This window comes from Myotis davidii, unplaced genomic scaffold (assembly GCF_000327345.1).
Source record: "Myotis davidii unplaced genomic scaffold, ASM32734v1 scaffold488, whole genome shotgun sequence".
Classification (NCBI taxonomy): domain Eukaryota; kingdom Metazoa; phylum Chordata; class Mammalia; order Chiroptera; family Vespertilionidae; genus Myotis; species Myotis davidii.
The window spans coordinates 3,364,673-3,389,983 of record NW_006300365.1 but is presented as its reverse complement, the minus strand read 5'-3'; the positions used below and the strand labels follow the sequence as shown (position 1 = coordinate 3,389,983).

Below are 25,311 nucleotides of genomic sequence, written 5' to 3'. Positions count from 1 at the left end.
ACCTCAGCAGAAATATAGAAAATGTGCAGCATTATCTATTTTGTGAGCTTTTATAGGTAACAAATAGCACTCACCTTACATTTTATCTCATTTTCTTCTTGTCAAAGATGATTTTCTGTAAGATTTATAAATTGCACAATTATAGTCTGGCACAGAAATTATTAAGTCATCAGTGTCATTTATAAGAAGGTTAACTAACATTTGTAAGAGAGCTTAATAGGCAGCCAGATCTTACAGATGGCCAATAGACATATGAAAAGAGGCTCAACATCACTAATCAGAGGGAAATGCAAATTAAAACCATAATGAGATACCATCTCATGCCTGTCAGAATGGCTATCATTAATAAATCGACAAACAGCAAGCGTTGGTGAGGATGTGGAGAAAAGGGAACCCTTGTGCACTGTTGGTGAGAATGTAGATTGGTATAGCCACTGAGGAAAACTGGAGGTACCTCAAAAAATTAAAAATAGAACTGCCTTATGACACAGAAATTCCACTTCTGGGAATATATCTAAAGAAACCAGAAACACTAATTCAAAAGAATATATGCACCCTTATGTTCATTGCAGCATTATTTACAATAACCAAGATCTGGAAGCAGCCCAGGCGCTCCTCAGCAGAGGAGTGGATAAAAAGGCTGTGGTATATTTACACAATTGAATACTATTCGGCAGTAAAAAAGAAGCAAGCCTTCTGTGACATTCTGAATGGACCTGGAGAGTATTATGCTAAGTGAAATATGTTAGGCAAAGAAAAGCAAATACCATATGATTTCACTTATATTTGAAATATAATGAACAAATTAAACAAAATAGAAACCAATAAAATAGAAACAAATGCATAGATACAGAGAACAAACTGACAGCTGTCAGAGGGGAGAGAGTGGGAGGGCTGGGTGAAGAAGGTGAAGGGATTAAGCAAAAGTACAAAATAAATAAAAAACAGAGACTGACAGTAGTATGGGGGTTGCGAGAGAGAAGGGGGTGTGTGCAGAGGTAGGAGAGGACAAAGTGGGGATCAATGGGATGGAAGAACACTTGACTTTGGGTGGTAAGCGCACAATGTAATATGCAGATGACGTTTTATCGAGTTGTACACTTGAAATCTGTATTATTTTATTAATTTAACCTTAGTAAGTTCAATAAAAAATAAAATGGAAAACAAAAAAATCAACTAAGTCATCCTAACTGAGCAGTAGATTTAAAATTATTGCTTAAAGATGTGGATTTGTTGTTCTCCCATTTTAAATTTAAAATAATGCTAGTTTTTGCTAAATGTGGTACAGATTTCTCATGCTTTTATTATGCCTTCAGTAACAAAGCACAAATGTCAACCACACTGAATGGGTACAAAATGTATTATTTTGAAAATCACTGGTAAATACAGTTATTGCCATACCTCACACACTTTAAAAATGCCGGAGCATACCGCTGTCAGATAACTTTATAAGTGGTGGCTTAAAATACTGTTGCCTACTTCAGCAATGTAGACAGAAAGAACCACACCATATATTCTGTTGAAGGAAAAGCTATGAGAAGCAGTGTCAGTATGAAAAGGCTTACAGTGAATTATTCACCTCTTAATCCTCCCTTGTGTTTACTGTAGTCTGCTGCAAAGAGAATTCTTGTTATCAATGTGAAAAGCAGTGCCTTTGAAATAAGGGAAAGTTTAATATATTTTATTTCCTTTTCAACACAACGGCTCCAACCTGGTGTCCCTAATTCAAAGGAATTTTCGAAATTCCATTCCCCGATGCACCTAGATTAGGAAAACACTGATCACGTAATTATAATAGAAGCTAAAATGATATGACTTAAAACCATAACAACACATCCAACCCCAAATTAGTTGTGAGAAGTAAGTTGCTCTCTTAATGATGACTTCAGATTCAAATACATACTTTCATTTTTCTTAATATTCCTTATTCTAGATCAATATTTCTAGATTTAAAACTTTCTTCATATTTGTATTACAACCTTTGGGAGATTCTTTTGTGTTTGACATACCTGTCTTTACTCTCTAATATATTGAAAATTCATAAAGACAATGTTGAGACAAATCTATAATAATAAAAGTGTAATATGTTAATTAGACTGGACGTCCTTCCAGACATCCTTCTGGACGACCTAACAGATGAAGCCAGGGCTTCGAGGGAAGCTCAGGTCCTGGGTGCCAGAGGGAAGCTGGTGCTGGCAGCAGCGGGAAGGAAGGCCTACTCTTGCACGAATTTCATGCATCAGGCCTCTAGTATTATATAAAGCTTATATAGGTAAACACATAAAACTAGCTTTAATATTATATGAAATATTGAGGCAAATGTTTCTAAAACCTGCTGCCAAATGCTGCATCTTTTCTTCCTCAGGGTCAAATCTACTGTCAAGCCTATTCATTGTTTTTTTTTTTTTAATTTGAAATATTGTAGTTTTCATCTTTAGAAGTTCTATTTGGCTCTTTTTTATATCTTCTACTTCTCTCCTTTAGGCCTGAGATAGGATGACACAAGGTTCAAAATTTAAGGAGGCTTTTATTCTCAAGATGTCCTCTTAGGTAAAGAAACTGACATAGAAAGGCAAAAGGATGTTAAAAATGCTAGCAGTTTATAAACTACAGCTTCCTAGTTTTTGCAACCATGATTCTGGTAACACAAAAATTGATCTCTCCATATGAAATTCCCTGACTGTTCCATGACTAATACTGGCTAGCCTGGCCAGTTTGGCTCAGTGGATGGAGCGTCGGCCTGCGGACTGGAGGCTCCCGGGTTCGATTGCGGTCAGGGGCATGTACCTTGGTTGAGGGCACCTCCCCAGTGGGGAGTGTGCAGGAGGTGGCTGAATCAATGTTTCTCTCTCATTGATGTTTCTAGCTCTCTCTCCCTCTCCCTTCCTCTCTGTGGAAGATCAATGAAACATATTAAAAAAAAAAAGAAAGAAGATAATACTGGCTAGATAGCACCAAGGTGGTGTGTATATATTAATCACATAGGATTGCACTAATTAAAGTTGGAACCCTAGCAACATTTATGATGGTGAAAACTAACCCAGTTTCCTAATGTTTACATTATTCTCTCTTTTGCAGAGACACATTTTGAGACTAGTATTCTGATATTTTTACATCAAAATTCATTTGAAACAATATCCAAAATGATGACATCTTTATTTTTCTCATCCCAAATTTCTCATTTTTCTAGAAATCCAAATACTGTTTCAAAATTTACTAGACTTTGATTCAGTTATTATGATTTCACAATCATTACTATGCTGCATATAGAGCTTAAAAAATTAAAAACTAATAACATAAATCCTATCTAATAAGGAGGGAATATGCTAATTGACTGCCCTGCCCTCAAGGGTGGTGGTGCCCAGTCCTCTCAGCCCCACTGGGGCGGCAGGCGTGCAGCAAGGCCAGGCCCACCCCCAGGCGGGCCCGGCCACTGGGTGCACATGCCTTTGTAGTCCCCTAGTCTCCTCAGCCCCCCAGCCACCCAGGGCCGCCTGAGGCTGAGGTAACCAGGGCCGGCCAAGGCTTGCACTGCTGGCAGTGGCAGCAGCAGAAGTGTAATGGGGCATTGCAATCCCCTGATCTCCAGGTCACCTTCAGCCCCTGAGGACTCCTGAATTGTGAGAGGGGGCAGGCCAGGCTGAAGGACCCCTCCTCCAGTGCATGAATTTTCATGCACCGGGCCTCTAGTTACATTATTTAACTTAGAAATTTTCCTGTATTAGCTCATATGATGTATAAATCCACACATTTTTATTTTTTATTATTATTTTTTATATATATTTTATTGATTTTTTACAGAGAGGAAGGGAGAGGGATAGAGAGCTAGAAATATCGATGAGAGAGAAACATCGATGAGAGAGAAACATCGATTAGCTGCCTCCTGCACATCTCCTTACTGGGGATGTGCCTGCAACCAAGGTACATGCCCTTGACTGTCATCAAACCTGAGTCCCTTCAGTTCCCAGGCCAATGCTCTATCCACTGAGCCAGAATGATTAGAGCAACCCACACATTTTTAGATAATATTATCCTAATTTTACCTCAAAGTTGTAAAATTATTTTGACAATATTTTGCATATACTTTGCTATATCTTAGATGCTAATCATTTCATATTAAAAGGTTTTAAAGGCTTTATAAAGATATGCTATTCACTTATTTTCAAATGTATAATCAATTTTACAAGGTATTTCTAAATTTAAAAACTTGCCATTTCTCAGGATGGCTCTCAGTGCTTCATGATCTAGCCAGTTTTGTTTCCTGCACTGAAAGGAAAAGCTATTGCCTTTGCAATAAAGGCAGTCTGGAATCTTTATTTAAAGTATTTACTATGGCTGGGTAAACGGGAACTGCACACACAAAAAAAATCCTTGAAAGAAATGAAAATTGAGCTAAATAATTCATATTTAAGGTGCCTGTCTTATAGAGCTGTTGCTTGTGTTTGCTAGTGTGGCTAAGTAGGTCTTTATATCTTGAATCCATTTGTAGTCTGTCCAAATGAAAATGGGATTTCTACATGGGTTTTAAAAGTTGACTCAGTATAATTTAAAGGACAAAGTCCAGAAACACTCTTTACTGAGGCTATTTAATAAAATAACTTATCCTATATAATAAAGGCTAATATGCAAATTGTCTCCTCAACTGGGAGTTTGACCCAGAGTTCAACCAGGACTTCTACCAAGGGGCAGGGCCAGCTGGCAAACTTCCTACAGTCCCTCCCCCTGGCTGTCCCCATCCCCATTGGGCATGGGGCTGGCTGGTTAACTGCCCAGCAGCCCTGATTGTGGTGGGCCAGCTAGACCCCACCTGTGCACGAATTGGGGCACCTAGTAGTTTTATAATTCTCTAGGAAACAGATGGATCCTCAGCATATATGAGATGCAGATGATGATCTTACATATATTTTTGGAAATATCTTTTATCAGCAATCAGTGTAATGAATCTTTTATTGAGTGTGGAGTTCTATGTATTTTTATTCATATATGGCAAAATGAAACCAGCATCACAGTCAGATTACTAAACAGTTCTATTACCCTAAAAGCTTCCTCAGGCTGTATCTCTGTAGTCAGCTTTCACCCCTGGCAACCATTAATCTGTTCTTTTTCATAAAGGCCTTTTATTCTTTATTTATTTGAGAAGTCTTATAAGTAGAATCATACAGTATGCAATTTTTTTAGACTGTCTCTTTTTCACTCAATATAACGCTTTTAAAATTAGTCTAAGTTGTTTCATCAATAGTTTATGTTTTAGTGCTAAACTAGAGACCCGGTGCACCAAATTCATGCACTTGGGGGGTGGAGAGGGAAGGGCTCAGCTGGGCCTGCACCCTCTCACAGTCCAGGAGCCCTTAGAGGATGTCTGACTGACAGACATCCTTAGCACTGCCACGGGGCTGGGAGAGGCTCCCGCCACTGCTGCTGTACTCACCAGCCATCAGCCGGTTTCTGGCTGAGTGGCACTCTCCCTGTGGGAGCATATTGACCACCAGGGGGCAGCTCCTGCATTGAGCGTCTGGCCCCTGGCGATCAGTGCGCATCATCATGACCGGTCGTTCTGCACCCCAGTCAATTTGCATATTATGCTTTTATAATATAGGATAGTTTTCCATTGTATCTATGTACCACAGTCTATCTATTCACCTGTTAGAAGATATCTGGGCTGATTCCAATTTTGGAAAAGAGAGTTTCTGTAAATATTCATACGCAAATTTTTATGTGAGCATAGTTTGCATTTCTCTAAGGTAAATGCAAAATTGCTGGGTTAGTTTGGCTTATTTGCCCTCCTATAGATGATGATTTTGGTATCACGTCTGAGAATCCTGCCTAACACGAAGTCACAAATATTTTTTGCTAGGTTTTCTTATAAAGTTTTAGTTTGACATTTTAAATTCAGAACTATGATCTATTTTGAGGATGTTTTGTTTTATTCTTTTTTTAATCTAAAGCGTAAATTGTAAGGTTGAAATTCATTTCTTTTGAATTACCTATTGAATTGCCTTTTGCAACTTTGTTAGAAATCAATTGACCATATTTGTGTGGACTATTTCTGGAAAGTCTCTTCTGTTTCATTGATCTATATGTCTTTTTCATCAACAATGCTGCACTATCTTGATAGGGTCATTTCATAATAAGTCTTAAAAGAGGGTAGTGTATCTCCTTCAAATTTGTTCTTTTTAAAAAAAATGTGTTTTGGCTATTACAGTTTCTTTGCTACATTTTAGAATCCTCTTGTCTATATCTATAGGAAATCGTGCTGGGAATTTGAGTGGAATTACATCTTTACCATGTTGTATCTTCCAATAATAAACATATATATGTCTTCATTACATAAGCTTTTTTGATTTATGTAATCAGTTTTTGTAAAGTTCAATATACAGATTCTATACTTGTTTTTTAAAGCATAATTTGCTAAGTATTTGATTTTTAGGGAGCTGTTATAAATGCATTGTTTTTGCAATTTTGATCTCCAAGAGCATATTGCTGGAATATAGAAATATAATTAATTTTTCTGTGGGGCCTTGAATGTGGCAACATTGCTTAACTTACTTATTAGTTCTAAGAAGTTTTCTTTGTTTTAATTCCTTCCTACTTTCTAACTACATAATATTATCTAAGAGTACAATGATATTGTCTGTATTTTTTCCCACTTCTTTCTAATCTGTGCGTCCTTTATTTTTCTTGCCTTATTGAACAATTAGGACTTTCAGTGCAATGATTAATAGAAGTGGTAAATTTTTTCAGTGTTTCACCAGTACTATATTATTTATACCCTTTGCTTTTTCATAGATGCCCTCAATACAATTGAGAAAGTTTTTTTATTCTTATTTGATGAGAAATTTATCATTACTAGATGTTGAATTTGTCAAATGTTTGATATGTCTTTAATATTTCTATGTTTACTAGTTTACTAGTGTAGAAAAACTATTTTGGCTCCTTTTACTATCCATTTTCAGTTCAACTTCTTTAGGCACATGTAAGTAGATGTATCAAATTAATCAACTTCCATAAAAGAAGAGCTTTCCCAATTTTAGCCAACTTGGTTCAGTTTTAGTAAGTGCTTCCTTCCACTTTCTCAAATAAACTAATTTTTCAAATTATGATGTGATCTTTATAGTTCTAAAAGGATGAGCAAATTTTAAAAGATGATATTTTAATATTAACTACTGCTGATAATTTTTTAAATTTTGAATATAATATAAATTTACTAGAATTTGCTGATCACTACTAGAGAAAAGCATAGAGGCAAATAATTAAAGAAATCATTCATATCCACTTTGTGAATTTGTTTGATAACTTGTTTATTTCTTTGCTTTCTGTACAAATGAAAGCAAAGAATATCTAATTTTTATAATCTTCATCAAAGAAAATAACAAGAAAGAAAAAATCAAAATAAGAGGGCATATTCAGTTTTAAAAGTAAGTTCAGGTCTTTTATGCTATGAGCAAATAATCACAGAAACAAACTTCTGTCTTTTAATTCCTGACTTTGAAATAGATAAAAAAGGTAACTGAAGTGCCTACTTTAGAACTTTTCTGTAATTACCCACCAATTCAGGGTACACATATTTCAATGCTAAATTATGTGTTTTTAAAATAATATTTAAACTGTGTTCAATCTGAAGGGGAAAAGTCTAGTGAATAATTTGTGTAGAAAAATATAAAGGTTTTAGAGTTATAAATATTCACACCTAATTACTCTGCTAGGACTTAGAAAACTATAAGTGTGTGACCTCAAATTTTACTTTATTTCTAAACTTAAAAGATAATTTATAAATTTACCAGGTAGAAGTCAATTTTTAAAAAATTTCTTCTTGTTTAAAGTATTATATAAGTCTCCCTTTAACCCCATTGACCTCTCCCTGGCCGCCCCCATCCCCCCGCACATGCCCTCAGCCCCCTACTATCTGTGTCCATTGGTTATGCTCATATGCATGCATATGACTTCTCCTTTGGTAGAAGTCAATTTTTAAGTACAATATTGAAAAATATATGAAAGCCCTTCTACTTCTAAATTAAATGATGTGATAAATATGGCTATTTTTCTCTATTTTTCATTTTTCTATACAAATACTGTTATTTTATATTCAGGTTATTTTAAATGAGTTTTCTGACATCCTTGGAATCTGTATAATGAAAATGCTATTTTCTATAATAAAGCCAGTGTGGTTTTTTTATAGTGAGTTATTATATATTTGTTAAGACAAAATGGCCGTTTCATTATGATAATTATGAATACACACAAATCTCTTACATTCCTACCCATTTTAATGGGTGAATGCAGTCATTACTAGTAACTTCTGTTATTGTGCTACTGATTAAATTTCATGTTTGAAAAAATGCTCTTTGTGAAATTCTACAATAATAAACCAATTACTTTTAAAATTTTCTGCATTTTAACTCCCTCATTTTTATTCCTTTATATATATATATTTCCTTTTAATTCTTTTTCTTTATTTTTTTTCTTGCTTTTCTCACTTCTATTATTTTTCTTCCCTCCCTTTTCCTCAAAATTCCCCTTTTTTCTAACTTCCTCTTATTTTTCTATTTTCCCCAAAACTATATTTGGTAGCAGTTCATCTGATACTGATAACAAACATAAAACATACAAACACACACATGCTTTTGCTTAATCATATTTAAAAACAGCTTTTTACTCAATGAGAATATGTTTATTTTTATTTTTTGCTTGTCTCTTATTTTACTTAAACTCCTTAAAACTTTAATAATTTGCAAACATTTTTAAATACTATCCTGATTAGGACAGATGAAGAAAAGTTTCCCCAATGTGTCTCCATGTGTCAATTTCTTACAAGGCTCCATTTAATTAAAGCCATCAAAAACACAAGATTACTTTTAATAGCACTTCTATTTTCTCATTAGAGTTTTGGCTTTTCAAATTACATTTTACTCTCTCCTTAATACCCAGGATTCTCATTTTCTGAAATGTTCTAAGGCATTTATCCTGAACTTTGAACTGAAAGCATATATATACATATTCTGACCAATTGAAAAGATGAACTAGCCCTGGCTAGTGTGGCTCAGTTGGTTGAGTGCCATCCTATGCACAGAAATATTCCTGGTCAGAGCACGTGCCCAGATTGAAGGCTTGATGTCCAGTAGGGAGCGTGCAGGAGGCAGCTGATCAATGTTCCTCTCTTACATCCATGTTTCTCTCCCTCTCTCTCTAAAATAAATTAAAATATATTTTTGAAAAGAACTAGATTTTATTACATTAAAATGTGGAATTTCAACTAGTTATAGTTTTAAAAATTGGAAAAAATGCTTTTGCAAACATTTTGCCCCTCATGCTGGTTTCCATTATCTTTATTAGATCTTTAAGTTATTCTTTAAAAATGATATTTTGTTATTTTGAAAACAAAAAGGCGTTTTACAGAGCCTGTGAAAAAATAAAACATGTCAATGAAAAATGTATGCCATCAACTACTAGCTAAACAGATTAGGTGTGAGAAATGAATCGTCCTTGTTTACCCACATTTTTACTTTTTTTGGATAAAATTCATTTGAACAACAACAACAAAATATTACAAATTAAGATATTTGTAAGGGGTTTCTTCTGTCCTCAAACTTCTAACAGACATCGCAACTTAATGCTTTAAGATGTTACTTTTAGCATGCCTCCCCTCCCCCCTAGGAATACTTTGAAAAGCCAAATAAATTATTACACGGGGAGAAAAAGAGTACTGTTAAATTAATAAATTAGGCTTATTTATAAGGAAAACACATATTGCACTGCAGTAAGCCTTACCTTGGGCCCTCTGCCTCATGAATTGCATGCTCCTGTGCCACTGATACTCGCATGCTTGGATGATCTTGTACGAACCCATAGCTGCTTAATGACGTGATATGAAGTGATGCAGAAAACAGGAGCCCCCTTGTCCTGGAGTCAGCTGCAAGAAGTAACGTGTGTGAATGTACAGTATAGGGAGATCTGTGAAAGATCTAGTCTCTTTCTCCCAAAAGACTCTGTTCCATGATACAAGGAGAATTCAGTTCTTCTTGGCAGATCTCCAGGTCAGTTTGGAGGCAGGAGAAACAACCACAAAAAACAAGCCTGGTTTCTCACTGTCTTTTCTCTCGGTGTTTTAAGTAACATTTTATTTCTTATTTTTCTTTTATTTTGTTTTTAATAACCAGGGAATAATACATCTTTCCATTGTCTTGTGTGAGTACAGTTTTTATAGTAGAGATGTAGATCAGAATGAATTATATGGGCCCGGCTTATCTACTTATTTTATTTTTTACTGAATTTTTTGGGGTAACATTGGTTAATAAAATTATATGTTTCAGGTGTACAATTCTATAATATATCATCTGTATACTGCATTCTATGTTTACACCCAACATCAAGTTCTTTTCATCACCATTTATCTCCCTTTTACCTTCTTCTACCTCCTCCCATCCTCCTTACTCTGGTAATTTGAAGGAAAGGATCAGTATCTCTTAATTGAGGAGTGGATGACTTTAAAATGATATTACATCAAAGAAGGCATAGAATCCCAGAAGATTATGTAATTATGTTAAAAATGAGCATTATTAAATAATTCACACTTTTATTATGGAGAAATTAGGTCATTTTTCTACTCCACCCACAAATATTCAATCTTAATATCTAAATAATGAAACAACACAGTGTTATCCATCCTGGTGCTAAGAGAGAATGCCAGTTATGACAGGTTCATTGTTTACTTTAACAGGTAATTTGTGGACCGGAATCATTTAATTGTTCTGAGTACATAATTACATGTCAGCAATTTCCAATTTAATTAAAATGTACAAATCTGAAGATTAAGGGAATTTTTGAATTATTAATCATTTTTCCACTAGGAAATCTTGTTGCTCTGCAGGAGATTTGTCCAGTGTACAACTATACGTATTTTTTTCCTTCTCTTTCACAGACAGACAATTTTCCCGCAGAGCCCAATTACATGGGCAGCAGGCAGCAGTTTGTTCAAAGGTAAGGCCTATTAAATAACTTTCTCAGCTTCCCCATTTGCATTCGTGTCAAAATTGCTTTGCAAGTAACCACACTAGACTCAAACTCGTAGAGACACCACTTTCTCTTCTTTGTCTTTATATGTATTTCAGTAGCTCCACGTTTAAGGACCCAGAAAGAGCCAGCCTGAGAGACAGTGGGCACGGGGACAGTGATCAGGCTGACAGTGACCAAGACACTAACAAAGGCTCCTGCTGTGACATGTCTGTTAGGGAGGCACTCAAGATGAAAACTACTTCAACTAAAAGCCAACCACTTGAACAAGGTGAGTGAAGCCTTCCAATGCTTACCAAGTGTAAAGCTTAGCAATCATTTTGAACCAATTAGCACTAGAGTTGCAGTTTATTATGGTGGAATGGACCATTAATGTATCAAAAGAAACAGCAAATCCCAACTTTGTCCCAGGCAAAGAGCAACTATTCAAGTACCTCAGAAACAAGAGAGAAAGAAAGGCCATAGATAGTGGTCTATAATCTTCTTAAAATGAGAACTTGATTAAGTCACTAGATTTGTTCTTATCTTCATGAATGCTTTCTAACTTTTCTTATTTTGCATTTTATTTAGAAGCAAAATATGGCATATATTACCTAAATATGCACATTTTAATATATTCATTTTTAGGGTTAAAATAGTAAATTCAACACATTTAGGTAAAATGAAAACTTGATTGGAATTGTATTTTTAGAGTCGTTGTATTTTGAGAGTGAATTTTAGTTTTTAAAGAGTCGAATAATAGCTAAGCCAGAGTTTTTGCTCCTTTGGTTTTGATTTACATTGAAGTCTTCATAGATCTCAAATAAGAATGAACTTGTTTACTCAGAGATGAAAATATATTTCTTAATAAATACATACATTCTAAAAGTCCACCTTTAATTTATTCATCTGCTATGCCTTTTTATTAATTTTATGTTTTCATTGTTTTAAGCATAATGCAGTATTTGCTGATGATTTACCCAAAGAGAATTAAACTACTTTCATGTGTAAGAATTAGAGACCATAGGCTTTTTTCTAATGTCCAATTATAACAAATGAAAAATTAATTGTTTTATAAATTGTGTTTCAGAATTTCAGATGTATTTTACATTAGTTAATATAATAGTAGTTTTCAAAATAGTCACGATATTTAAATATTTAATATTTATCATTTCAGTTTTTAATGAGAAACTTGATTTATACATATAAACACAGCTGTTAAGTCATTTATTAATTGATGATTCATAGAAAGTAATTTCTTGCCTGTAGTGTACTCTGTCTTATATAGCTTAGCGGATATAATGTTTACTAACTTTTCTAATAATATTCAAATTTTATATATACATAAACATCTATTTAATACAAAAATAAGTAAACATGGATATAAATATTTCTGCACTTAATATTATTATGCTGGATTTATTTTAAGGTTGACCTCCCTAAGGCCTTCTTTTCTAAGTAATAAGTGCTAGATAGATAACTTTCTTCTGAACTTTTACCATCACAATTTTCTGTGTTAACAGAAATCTTGTTTTTTTAAATTTTTTTAACAAAAGCCATATATATATTGATTTCAGAGAAAAAGGAAGAGGGAGATAGAAACATCAATGATGAGAGAGAATTATTTATCAGCTGCCTCTTGCACACCCCCTACTGGGGATCAAGCCCACAACCTGGGCATGTGCCCTTGACTGGAATAGAACCCGGGACCCTTCAGTCCACAGGCCAAAGCTCTATCAACTGATTCAAACCAGCTAGGGCTAACAAAAGCTACTTAAATACTTACTTAATATTCACAGTTCCTGAAAATTTGAATGTTTACTTGAACATGACTTAAAGGTCTTTATGGGTTGTGACTATGTGATATTATGTAAATCTTTTAGACACATCTTAAATAATGGCTGGATCTTGATATGTGAATGAATAGTATAAGACAGACCCATTTATGTGTATAATTAAGTAATTAAGCAGATGATTTTTTGGCTACTATTTGTAAAGTTGCATATGGTAAGTAAAGAGTTTGGAGTTATTGTCTATCTTCATGAGATTCCAATTTTCCTTTCTTAATCAAAAATATAAACAAGTACACTGCTGCTCACATTAATACTTTAATTCCTTTTCATGAACTAACTGAACAGTGTATTTATTGAGCATAAAAAAGACCTCTATAGAAAAAGAAAGTTATTTATGTTTGAAAGTTTAAATTATAGTAAAAACATGATTTTAAAAAATTGATATCAAAAACAATATTTTAGCAAGGTGACTACTGTTCTTAAAAGAAAATATATTTGGCATATATTTTAATTAATATGACACACAAATATTGTTGGTCTAAGGGTGAAAATGCCAGTAGAAATATCTCCTGTAACACAAATAGTTTTCAGATCTCCTTATTAATAAATATGGGGAAATTATTATAAATCTGAAAACTATACTTAGGTAATCAATTAATTATATAGGATATGGACTTCTACTTTAAAACATGAACTTGAAAGTTTAGCTGAAATAATCTTTCATTGAATAATTGCATTCACTAATGCACTCATTTAATTAATATCTATTAAAATTTTTAATATAAAAGGAACAAAAATATATTTCCTTTTAGGAGCAAGAAACTAAAAACTAAACAAAAGAAACCTGTTTATCAGATTTTTTTTCTCTTACTAAAGTTTTGTAGTAGTGCTTTAACAGATTTCAATTAGAAACCAGTAGCATATTACATTTTATATTTTTTGGCTTCCATCACTATTTAAATGATCTCAAGTAAGAAAAATAGTGTTCTATTTCTAAATTGAAATATTTCTTTAACTTAGAAATTCAAATACATTAAAAATAATCTCCACATTTTTAGTGGAATCTTTTGTGCTAATAATTGTTTTCCTTGGCCTATGATTAAGCCTTTTTGAGCTATTGATTTATTAGCTCAAATATTACTTTTTCTCCTCTTTTGTGCAGTTAGATTTTTTCCATTTGTTTTGTTCCTGATATTTGTTTATTTTTTCTACCATCAGTTTAATCATCTCAAATATATAGCAGGAGTATATGTTGCCCATTATTTTAGTAAAAATATTTGAAAGGAATCAGTAGTTAATTGAAAGTAAACTGTATTACACAACAGCTAAAGATAGCGTTAAGGATTTTACGTTAATAAACTATTTAATAGAAAGAGGTTATTTTAGTTTCTCTTAGTGTGATTAAAAAAACTCTCAAAAAGTATTTATATTTGTCTATTTAATTGAATTTTTGTGTTATTTTTTTTTTCAATTAGATTTTCTCTATACTCACTTCACTGAGTATTTTAGGTAGGTGGAAGATAGATAAAAGGATCTGAATATTTTAGAATTTGTATGTACCATACATAGTAGGACATTACTTAGACATGCAAATGTTTATATTTCTATCTAATAAGCATTGTTTATTAGAAATATACACAAAAAATTGACAAAAAACATTTGATATTATTTTGCTGAATTTATATTTTCGAGTAAGAAAAACCACTTTATAGCAAGAACTAAAAATAAAATACATATAATGTTATCTATTTAAATAACAGTCACATACAGTTTTATAAATAATAAAACTCAAAACATTTTTAAGTTAATTTACTTTTTATGCCTCAGAATATTATTAAATCTTTAACTTCTTTAAGAAAATATTGCTCCTTTGAATTTCTATCTACTAAAACACTGTAAACTATTTTTTAAATTGTTTTATTGCTTCAAGTATTATAAAGAGTATTATATATGTCTCCTTTTTTTCTCCCCTTGACCTTGTAAACTATTTTTATTACTAGCAATAAACATTTCTTCTTTTAAAAAATTAATAAGCTTGTCCTAAAGTTCAGTAGTTTCTGTTGATTCCAAAAATAATAATTATGCAGTTTTCATAAATGCGATTGATGATTTATCTGAGCTTCTTAGTAATACCAAGTGCTCTCAATTTTCCTTTTTTAAAACATTTTTTCTTCATTTAATTTTCCACCACATTTATCTCCCCTGTCCCCTCCACCAATCTCCCACAATCACCATATTGTTGTTCACGTCTGTCACTTCTTTTTTCTTTTTCTTTTTTGCTCATCCTTCTACCACCTTCTCGTCCCCGCCACACTCCCTCTCCATAGCTGTCCACCTGTTCCCTATGAGTCGGGGATAATCAGTTTTCTTGATATCTTTGTAATTGACTGAAACCGATTCTTGAAGCCAGAAGTCGGTGGAATATCAGCGTACGTTATGACTGCTGACAACCCAGGCTGGGGATTGCAGTGAAACAGTCACAGTCATGAATCTAACTCCTGTGTTGCATTGCCAGCTGTCAGTCCCTCCTCTGGATTCCAGACTTTACTGAGCCTCAGGTGTTGTTCTGTTCACATTCTTTCTTCCTTTTTTTCTCTCATTCCATTTAATTGCCAAATAATTTCCTTTTTTTCCTCATTCAATTCTGTGCTTCCACTGTTCTCTCTTTACTGCTAGAAAAATCTGACTCCTTAAATTACATTCTGGTTCAAAACATTTCACAATGGAATCCCTAATTAAAATCTAATAAAAATAAATCAATAGAAAGTTGAGAAAGAATAGAAATTCCAAATGAGCCAGGTTTGCTCCAATGAATTTCAATTTTAAAACTAAATTACATTCTTAAGGGTTGCCCTTTGTCTTCCCAGAGGACATTTTAGAAAATTATGAGAACTAAAGCTAATGGATTGTTTTTTAGTTTTGTTTTTTCTTTATGTCAGGGCTTGAATTTTGTTTGTGTGCTCCATATTCAACAGATGATTCTATCGGTTAAACGACTGCAGGATTTGTTATATGATTTCAGAGTCTGGCAAGTTTCTGAGCCCCACTCCTTTAAATGCCCCTGAGGTTCCTGTTCAGTGAGAGGAGAGCCACACATTCAGGATTGGGGAGGAAGTCATTGTGACAGAGGGTGGGGCACTGAACACAAACTTGACCTACTTTGCCATTTCCCCTAGAACTGACACTGAAGAGAAAAGTATGAGGATAGTGGCTTTTTTAACCTCAGTTTTTTGCTCTGTTTTTCATTCTTCATTATGGTTACTGCAGTTCTGACCCTTTCAGTCAAGCACTGTCTTTTCCCAGACATTCCCATAACAGGCAGTAGCAAATCCACTTCTACATAAGCAAGAACATGAAGGTAATGACTATATCTATCCTCTCAACAGCCACCTGCCAATCTCTCTCTCTCTCCATATATATATATATATAGTTAAGCCTCACCCTAGGATATTTTTCCCATTGATTTTCAGAAAGGGTGGAAGAGAAGAAGGGAGGAGGGAGAGGAGAGAGAGAGAGAGAGAGAGAGAGAGAGAGAGAGAGAGAGAGAGAGAGAGAGAGGTGAGGGAGACACATTGATTGATTGCCTTCTGCACATTCCCTGATTCCCTGATCTGGGCCATGGATCAAACCTGCAACCCAGGTATGTGCCCTTGACAGGGACTTGAACCCGACACCATTTGGTAATTGGATTAGTGCTCTAATCATTAAGCAACACCCGCAATGGCTGAAAATAATTTTAAAGGAAATGTTGTTATTAATTGTAAATATATCTTAGGGAGGAAGTGGAAAATTACTTCCATATATGGGAGGGGAAAGGAACTGTTGCATACACAATTTCAGAAAGCAATCATTTACGAATTTTTAAAAGCACGGATGCATTAAGACTCACATACATGGCATTTAAGAAATTGTGTTATTTGCCAATAATTCCTATTATTTTCAAGCCCTGTAAGTTTTTATTGGACAGCACTTATCTAAGAGCATCTTAATATCCATTGCCCTTCCTTCCTGTGCTGTCTTTAGTACTTTTAGAATTCATCTAATTTTCCATTTTTCTGGATAAAATGGTCCACACACTGTTTATTTTTGCTTACCAAACATTGCAACTGTCCCATAGTTCACCTAACTTTGAAAGTTTCAATGATATCTCTTTTTCTCCTGTGCAAACATCTGCTTCTAGAAGCCAGCAGCTGGTATCATGAAAATAGAGATTTTTATCACCCTCACATTTGTTGCTCATCATAAAACCTTCCTAACAAGTGTTGCCTGATTTACTATAGACTCACTGTGATTTTGAGATTCTCTTGCTTTTAGTAAGCACAGCAATAACTTTTGCTAAAACATTCCAATTAGGAAATGCCAGATATAAAAACATAAGCTAAGGTACAGACTGGGTCTTCAAGGAGCTCAGACTGTATTGAAAGAATTTGACATATAAGCTATGGGGTTTGCACAGTGGGAGGTATGCCCCAAGTACTAATGATGTCATGAGAATGAACACCCAGACCAAATTTGGGGGAATCAAATAAAATTCCTGGAGGAGGAGACATTTGAGCTGATCCTTTAAAAAAATGTTTAGCTCACTTGGCAGAATAAAGTTGGGAGAAAGAGGACAGTGCACTCTCAGAAGCAGAGATGCAAGGAAGCAAAGTGGCAAGTTGCTATTAGGTGCAGATAAATTGTGATGCGTGAGACGAGGATTGGTGGGTATGGGACTGGCGAGAATCTAAGAAGCCCAGTGATGGATTGACTGATAGGGAGCCATTGGATGTTCAGGAAGTAATAGTTCGAAGTTTCATTTTAAAGAGATGATTTTTTAGGCCAATGCCTGGGTAGACAGGGATGCAACTAGGAAGCTGGAGAAGTAATCCAGGGCAAGACAAAATAAGGCCCATTGTAGTAAAGAGGTAATAAGAATAGAACCAAGTGAAAGATTAAAACTTGTTTTACTATATGCCATTGCTGTTATAATGATAATGATTTGATTGGTATTCATTTAAAATTGATTTTGAGATAAAGGTTTCTAAAGGAAAAAGTCATTTTATACCCAAATAAAGGACTAACACTTGAATTATTTAATGCCTTTAAGTTTTTATGTAATACATATATACCACATATTCAATTAACACATACATGTTTGAAAATTATCATTTTCTCTAAATGACTAATGCTTATTTGCAGACTGGATTTATCATACTAAGGAAAATTTACCATTCAAAGACACTGGGAGGAAACAGAAACAAAATCACTTCAGTTAACCAGATCTTTGAGAGAACTTTGAGAACACAGTGAGGTAGTTTAAAACTGTGTGATAATGAATCTTAGAATTATGACTGGGCTAACTGAGTTCAGCTTTGTGACGTGGCAAAGACAGGGTGAGGTCACCAAAGGGAAACATTCAGGAAGACATTTAAATGAGTATCAGAAGGGGCAGCTGGTTATTACAGTTCGGCAGTCGGAGAAGTCAGGAGGCAGAAGATGCATGTCTGTCACAAAGAGTTAACCATTATTTCATTCATAATTAAGACACAAGATATAAGAACTTACAATATATCAAACCAAACATTTAACATATTCAAATTAACTCCTCTTGTATGTTTCAATTCCATGACTAACATGAACTTTTGAAAGCTAATGTTTTGACATGCAGGTCTACAATTATTAGAACCAGAAGTTTTCGAGAGTTAATAATTTTTCAGATTTTACAAAAGTGATATAATTCAAGTGCCATATAGTATGTAATATTGCTATTGGGATCTGTGGCAGTACTCACAATCAAACACAATATTTAGTAATGAAAAGCTAAATATTCATACTAAATGGAATAAAGAATAATTTAAACAGCCCATATCAATTCAAGTCAGTGTTTACTATTAAATGAGTAACAAAATAACTGCCAGATCTGAATGTTTTGGGAGTTTCAAAATATAGACAAGGAATTGTAGACTTGTACTTAATTTGCATGTTGTGGTTTATTGTCCCTTAAAACCTTGACAATGCATTATACTGATGCTGTTTCAAAGAGCAACATAATGAAAGTGTACCACCAAAAGAAGTGATTTTATACACTTTCCTATTAAATCAGATCAGAAATGTGCAGTTGGTGTCTTGCCTCAGACCAAATATAGAAAAAATTGTCCATTAGCCCTGTAATAGTTGTAATATTATAAATATTTACTTTTGGAAGCCAGAGTAATCTGGGAACATTTAAATGTTTAAACAGTTCATAAGATCATTTTGAGTAGTACTTTTAGGATTTGCAGACTGATAACAAATGCACCCCTGCATTTATACAGGGTATTTTTTTGAAACCAAATACATATTTCATAAGATTGATTTGTCTGCCCTACATTTTATTTTCTTTGAGGCTTTGAGAATTCATATTGAAGAATGAAATTGTTTTATTTATTTTTTGTCTCAAGTCATTTCCTCTTAATTTTAATTACTGTTTGTTATATAATACTAGAGGCCTAGTGAATGAACTTTGTGCACTGGTAGGGTCCCGAGCGGCTGCCAGCTGCTGGCCAGGACCTCCCTCTCTTCCCCCGGCCTGCCCCACCCCTGGTCAAACTCCCAGACTACTCCCAGTAGAGGGAACAATTTGCACACTATGCTTTGATTATATAGGATGATTTACATTGATATATGACTTTTGATCCCTACAAACTAACATTTTTAAGGTATTTAAGGAAAGATGGCAATAAAACTCTAGAAAATTTTACTATGTGCAGAATTACTATGATGTTTACAAGAATTACTCTACACTGCAGGAAACCAATAGACAATAGAATGAATCTTAATTAAACATACTAGTATCTGATAATTTTTTAACTCATGGGGCAGATATCATTACCATTAATTAATAAATGAATAAATTAATTCAGTAAGTATTGTTTCAGCACTCATGTAGATGACACTCTGCCTTCAAGGTATTTATCTTTGAGGGTGTCACTCCTGTGTCCATCTAGCTGTAATTCAGTTAGTTAAATCTTATGATATATGTATACCATAAATACAATCAATTCTGCTATAGAAATAAATAAAGCATTACTTCACAAATGAAATGTGCTTTTAAAAGGGCCTTGAAAACAGAACCTGACTACAAGATGCAGGTTAAATGGACTATTTGAAGCTGGGATAATACCATGATCAAAAAAGGCTTAGAGATGTGGCAATCAGTATATAATCCAGGAATGTCAAATAATAGAAATAATCTTATTGGACTTTCAGGTGTAGATTTATAATGGAGAGAAATTGGACCAAATGAATGGGTTAGGGTCAGATTATGAAAGACCTTGAATGCCATACTAAGAAGTTTGAATATAATTCTACAGGCAATTAAAAACTTTACTTTGATTGAAGTTACCTGATCAGAATTTGTTAGAATGATCAATTAAATGGACTAGAGAAGCCCAATCATCAATTGGATCATTCATTCACTTTCAAAAGGGCAGAGGTATGTTTAATATTTTCTAATTTTTGTCTATCATAATGTCATGTAATTTAATTGCTGTGCCCCATAGTTTCAACTGAAATTATTATGAGTAATAAGCATAACTCAAAAGAAAGTTTACATACGCTTCAAAGTACCATCTATTTATATTTGTCGATAATGATCACAGTTGATTTTTCCTTTCATTTTTATTTTAAAGCAGAGCCAGCAACCCTACCTTAAGTATAAATCCCAAATGAAATCCTTGAAAGATAATAAATATATGACAAACTGTGTGAACTTATTCAATCAGATAACAAAAGATCAGCTAGTAGTAATATGGAATTAAAAAGAAGATAGCATTTATTAAACATCTATTTTAAGTCAGTCACTGCAACAAGTACTTTTAAACAAATTTGTCCTCATGGTAAGCTGCTGAGATGGCTGTTATCTCTTTTATTAGATGAAAAACCTGAACATCAGAGAACTGAAGTAACTTGCCCACAGTTGAAGCCGTTAGCAGTTTTCTGCCTGATGCCATGTCTGTGTTCTTTCCACTCTAGTCACTTTTGCTTATTTACAGTCTTCAACAGGGAGTTTGCAAGGCAGATACACTAGCATGCCTAAGTTGAAAATAGGTATCTTACTTTTGAAAGTAGAGTTGAATTTGATTTTTTATCCTTAAGTGTATAGAGTTATGAAGGGTTTTCCAGAACATGTAGTCATCTAATTAGTTGCCGTTTATTTATTATTACTTTGACTTGCTGTGCAGAAGCATTTCGTACTGAGACTATTTTTTTCATCTTTGCATAGATTAGCTGCCTTTAAGCAGAACAACCTTTACTTCATTGCTACAGATTCTTCACTTAACACTAACTTGTCTTTTAAAAAATGGACATAAAGTACAAAACTTCCAATATTAATACACTGATACTATTTGAAAAAATAATTTAGTTTCCATATACCCAGAAGTCATTCCTGTTTAGCTTATTAATATGTAATCATGGGTAAAAGTAGGATATAAGAGTTCTAGTTGTATATTCTATTCCCCAATCATTGCCTCTTAAGTATGACAAATGGTACTTCTGTTACTTTTAAGCAATAAATAAAATTAATTTTGTTTTTAAATAATTCACGTATTAAGCATTAGCATTACCTTTAGAACTATGACAGACTACTCAGAGGTATCTAATTTAGATATACAAATTTAATTTTATTTGCAAGACACTACGGTCCATATATATTTCACAGTTCAACATATATTTGACCAAAGTTTTGCACAATAAAAATGGTGAAAATATTTGAGTAGATTGTAATTATCTCATTTTATTTCTCCATCCCAAACTTTTCAACATCTTCTCTCCACAGCCAGCTCCCTTCTAATCTCAGTAAATGGTGCCATTATCTACCTACTCACTCCAGTTAGAAACAAAGTTACTCCTCTTTCCCATTTTCTTCCTTATCCCAGCATATGTCATTAGATCATGTTGTTAACACCAGCCAATTCTACTTGACATTTCTTCAGTTCACTTATCTCCAGTATGTTTACCCACCCTAGATGCTATCTCTTCTTTTCATCACAACACCCTTCCAAGTAGGTAGTCACCTGCTTCTCTTGTTGCCATGTTTGTAATGGAAATTCAACAATCTTCCTCCAATTAAAACCACAGAGAACTTGGAAAAATATCTGAACCTTTAACCTTGCCCTATGCCCCCTCCTCTTGTTTCACTGTACTCCTGTTGTGGAAGTCTTCCTTCAGTTTTTTCTTTTCTTTTTCAAGTCAGAGTTTCTAGTGTTGAGATCAATTTTGCACGAACTTATCTCCCTCAGTAGTTTGCACACAGCATGTGCAAAGGAGATACTTCTCTTATTCTCTAATGTATTCCTGATGTTTAGTTAAAAAGGGGGTTATTAAGGATGAAAACCACAGATTAAGAAGATTTTAGAGAACTTGAAGTCACTGGTAAATGTTAAAGGATCTCAATCGGGTAAAGAACATATTATATTAATCTATAGGGAAACCAGTTCTGTTGCAGTTAGAAACAGATCCAACAAACATTTAATAACTTCAAAGAGCTGAATTATGCATATTTACTTCAATTATCTCACTTAAAATACAATTTTGAATAATTTTATAAGATGGACATTCACATTTTCATTTTGAATAGAGAAAATGAGCAATCTAAGTTCATTGAGATTCTATGTGGCTGATCCAAACTTTTAACCTGGGGTATCTAAGTCTAATTTCTGAGTCTAATTTTATGGGTCTTTCCATTGTTTCTTAGTGGCAATAGTTACATGGGAAATAACAAAGTTCTAGCAAAGTCATTGGGATGACTATATTTAGAGCATTAAAGACCTTAACATCTTGATAAAGAGAAAGAATTTTAATATTAAGAGAGAACATTTTTTAATATTAAAAACTTCTATCAAGCCTTACCAATATTGCTGGGGTATTGAATGGTATTGGCTGGTTAAAGTGAAGTGCAGAGTAAGCATGTGGTGTAATGGGGAAGGGTGAAGAGAAGGGGACAATGCAAACGTGAGTGCAGTCTATTTGAAATATGTGACAACTGCACTTGAAATATATGACTGCACCCACTCAGAATATACTGTAGTAATGAGGGAAAATTGATAAATTTGGGTTACATAAAGTATATACAAAATTTAGAGCAAGTAGATAAACTGACACATTCAGGAAAACAGTAAAGCATTGCTAGTGTGAAACACACAAGACAACTCAATAAAATGAAACCATATTAAGATTAAATGCAATGAGGAACCTTAGATAAGGCGGGTGAAGATTCCACATAGGCTCAGGAGTGGTTTTTCGTATTACTGGACACAGAATCCATGCCTACAATAAAATAATTAGAGTTGAATACCCAAACATTAGTATTTATTTATATAGTTTGCCATATATAAAATTTTCTAGAAGGCAGTTTCCCAGATTTCTTTCTTGCATTTTACTGAGGATGGCATTGCCATGTTTCTGGTTCCTCTTTTCTTCTATAAAATATTGAGATTAATAAAACAAAACAAACAGACAAAACTAGGGTTTGTAACACTATAGAGGGTAGAAAACACATCTATGAGGCTGGTATTTATATATATATGTACTCGTTTTAAATATCATCAATTTAGATAAGTTCATCTAAAGTGAAAGAGGTGTAGTGAAAATTAAAGTTTTGTCAAAATGGACAGTAGACAACATTAAGTACAAGAATAGAAGGAAAGGCCTGGCTGACATGGCTCAGTGGTTGAGCATTGGCCTATGAACCAGAAGGTCACAGTTCAATTCCCTGTCAGGGCACGTGCCCAGGTTGCAGGCAATGTGGGGTGTGCAGGAAGCAGCTGATGAATGATTCTCTCTCATCATTGATGTTTCCATCTCTCTCTCCCTCTCCCTTTATCTCTGAAAAAAAACATATATATATATATTTTATATATATACATATATGAATAGAAGGAAAGTACTCATATATTAGTTTCTAAAAAGAAGGATAAGTATACCTCTGTACCTCCTCAGGGCATGATGTGAGATCCCCTTGAGTTGATACTTTAAGAAGAGGCAATATGCAAACTGACTGCCATGCCCTCACATAAGATGGCCATGTGGGCACAAGATGGCCACCACAAGATGGCTGGCAGGGGAGGGCAGTTGTGAATAATCAGGCCAGCAGGGGAGGGAGGGCAGTTGTGGGGGGACCAGGCCTGCAGAGGAGGGTAGTTGGGTGCGATCAGGCCGGCAGGAGAGGGCAGTTGGGGGCAATTAGGCCAGCAGGGGAGCAGTTAGGCATCGATCAGGCTGGCAGGAGAGTGGTTAGGGGGTGATCAGGCAGGCAGGCAGGTGAGTGGTTGAGAGGTAGCAGTCCTGGATTGTGAGAGGGATGCTGGTTTAGGCAGTCGGACACCCCCTCCAGTGCACAAATTTCATGAACCAGGCCCCTACTTTAAAATAATAAAGATTAAAGAAAATTTTCTAGAAGGCAGTTTCCCAGATTTCTTTCTTGCATTTTACTGAGGATGGCATTGCCATGTTTCTGGTTCCTCTTTTCTTCTATAAAATATTGAGATTAATAAAACAAAACAAACAGACAAAACTAGGGTTTGTAACACTATAGAGGGTAGAAAACACATCTATGAGGCTGGTATTTATGAGCTATAGCTGACTTTCTATATTTTGATTACTAAGCTTATTTTCTACTGTTTACCCACACATATATGTATGGAGACATATGTGAGTTTATGTATAAACATATATTTACCTTCACTATTTGAACAGCAAAAGCCCTTTTTATTTTTTAAATTACACTTAGCTTATATGCACCAGGACATCAATAACTTCTCAACTGTAATGGTGCCTGGAAATTATAACAGGTTACTAGAGACTTGTCCTTAAAATTACAGAATGTATAAACAATATATAATAATGCATTTTACATATATTTATTTGCACAAGACTATTCAAAACCCATTAGCAACCAAATAATTTCTGTGTTCACATGACAATATTTTATTAACCATTATTAAAAATTTTTTGAATGTTGAAAAGAATGAAAGAAAAATCTTTTTAAAGTCCACACCAAAGCATATTTTTCCATTGATTTTATGACAGTGGAAGGGAGAAAAGGGCGTGGGGGAGGGAGAGAAACATCCATATGAGAAAGAAACATCAACATGAGAGAAACAATATTGGTTGCCTCCTGCATATGCTCTTGACTGGGAATTGAACCTGTGACCCTTTGGTCCATGGAGGATGCTCTAACCACGGAGAAACCTTCCAGGGCTAAAGCTTTTTTTTTTGGTGGCAAAGACAATAAAAGTTCTTTTTAAAAAGCCATAGGGTAAGTTATTTATTTTTTTTAGGTTATGAATGTTATGTATGTATTGATAGAGGTTTCATATTTAGCCTAATTAGTTTTTGTAACTATCCTATCTAATAAAAGAGAAACATGGTAATTGGCGTACAACCGCTACCCTTCCCATTGGCTAATCAGGGTGATATGCAAATTAACTGACAGCCAAGATGGTGGCCGGCAGCCAGGCAGCTTAAACTGAACATGAGACTTGCTTGCTTCAGTGACGGAGGACCGCAA

At 34.2% G+C, this 25,311-nt stretch overlaps 1 protein-coding gene across 1 annotated transcript in view; it reads left to right on the top strand.

Annotated features, from left to right (window-relative positions):
* Positions 1-25,311, top strand: part of PCDH17 (protocadherin 17) — a gene marked incomplete at its 5' end in the record, with an annotated part of 100,600 nt that overhangs the window by 25,385 nt on the left and 49,904 nt on the right. The window contains 2 exons of the mRNA XM_006776759.2: positions 10,916-10,974; positions 11,106-11,278. Of these exons, the coding sequence (XP_006776822.1) occupies positions 10,916-10,974; positions 11,106-11,278 (232 nt within the window). The remainder of the gene's footprint in view (positions 1-10,915; positions 10,975-11,105; positions 11,279-25,311) is intronic.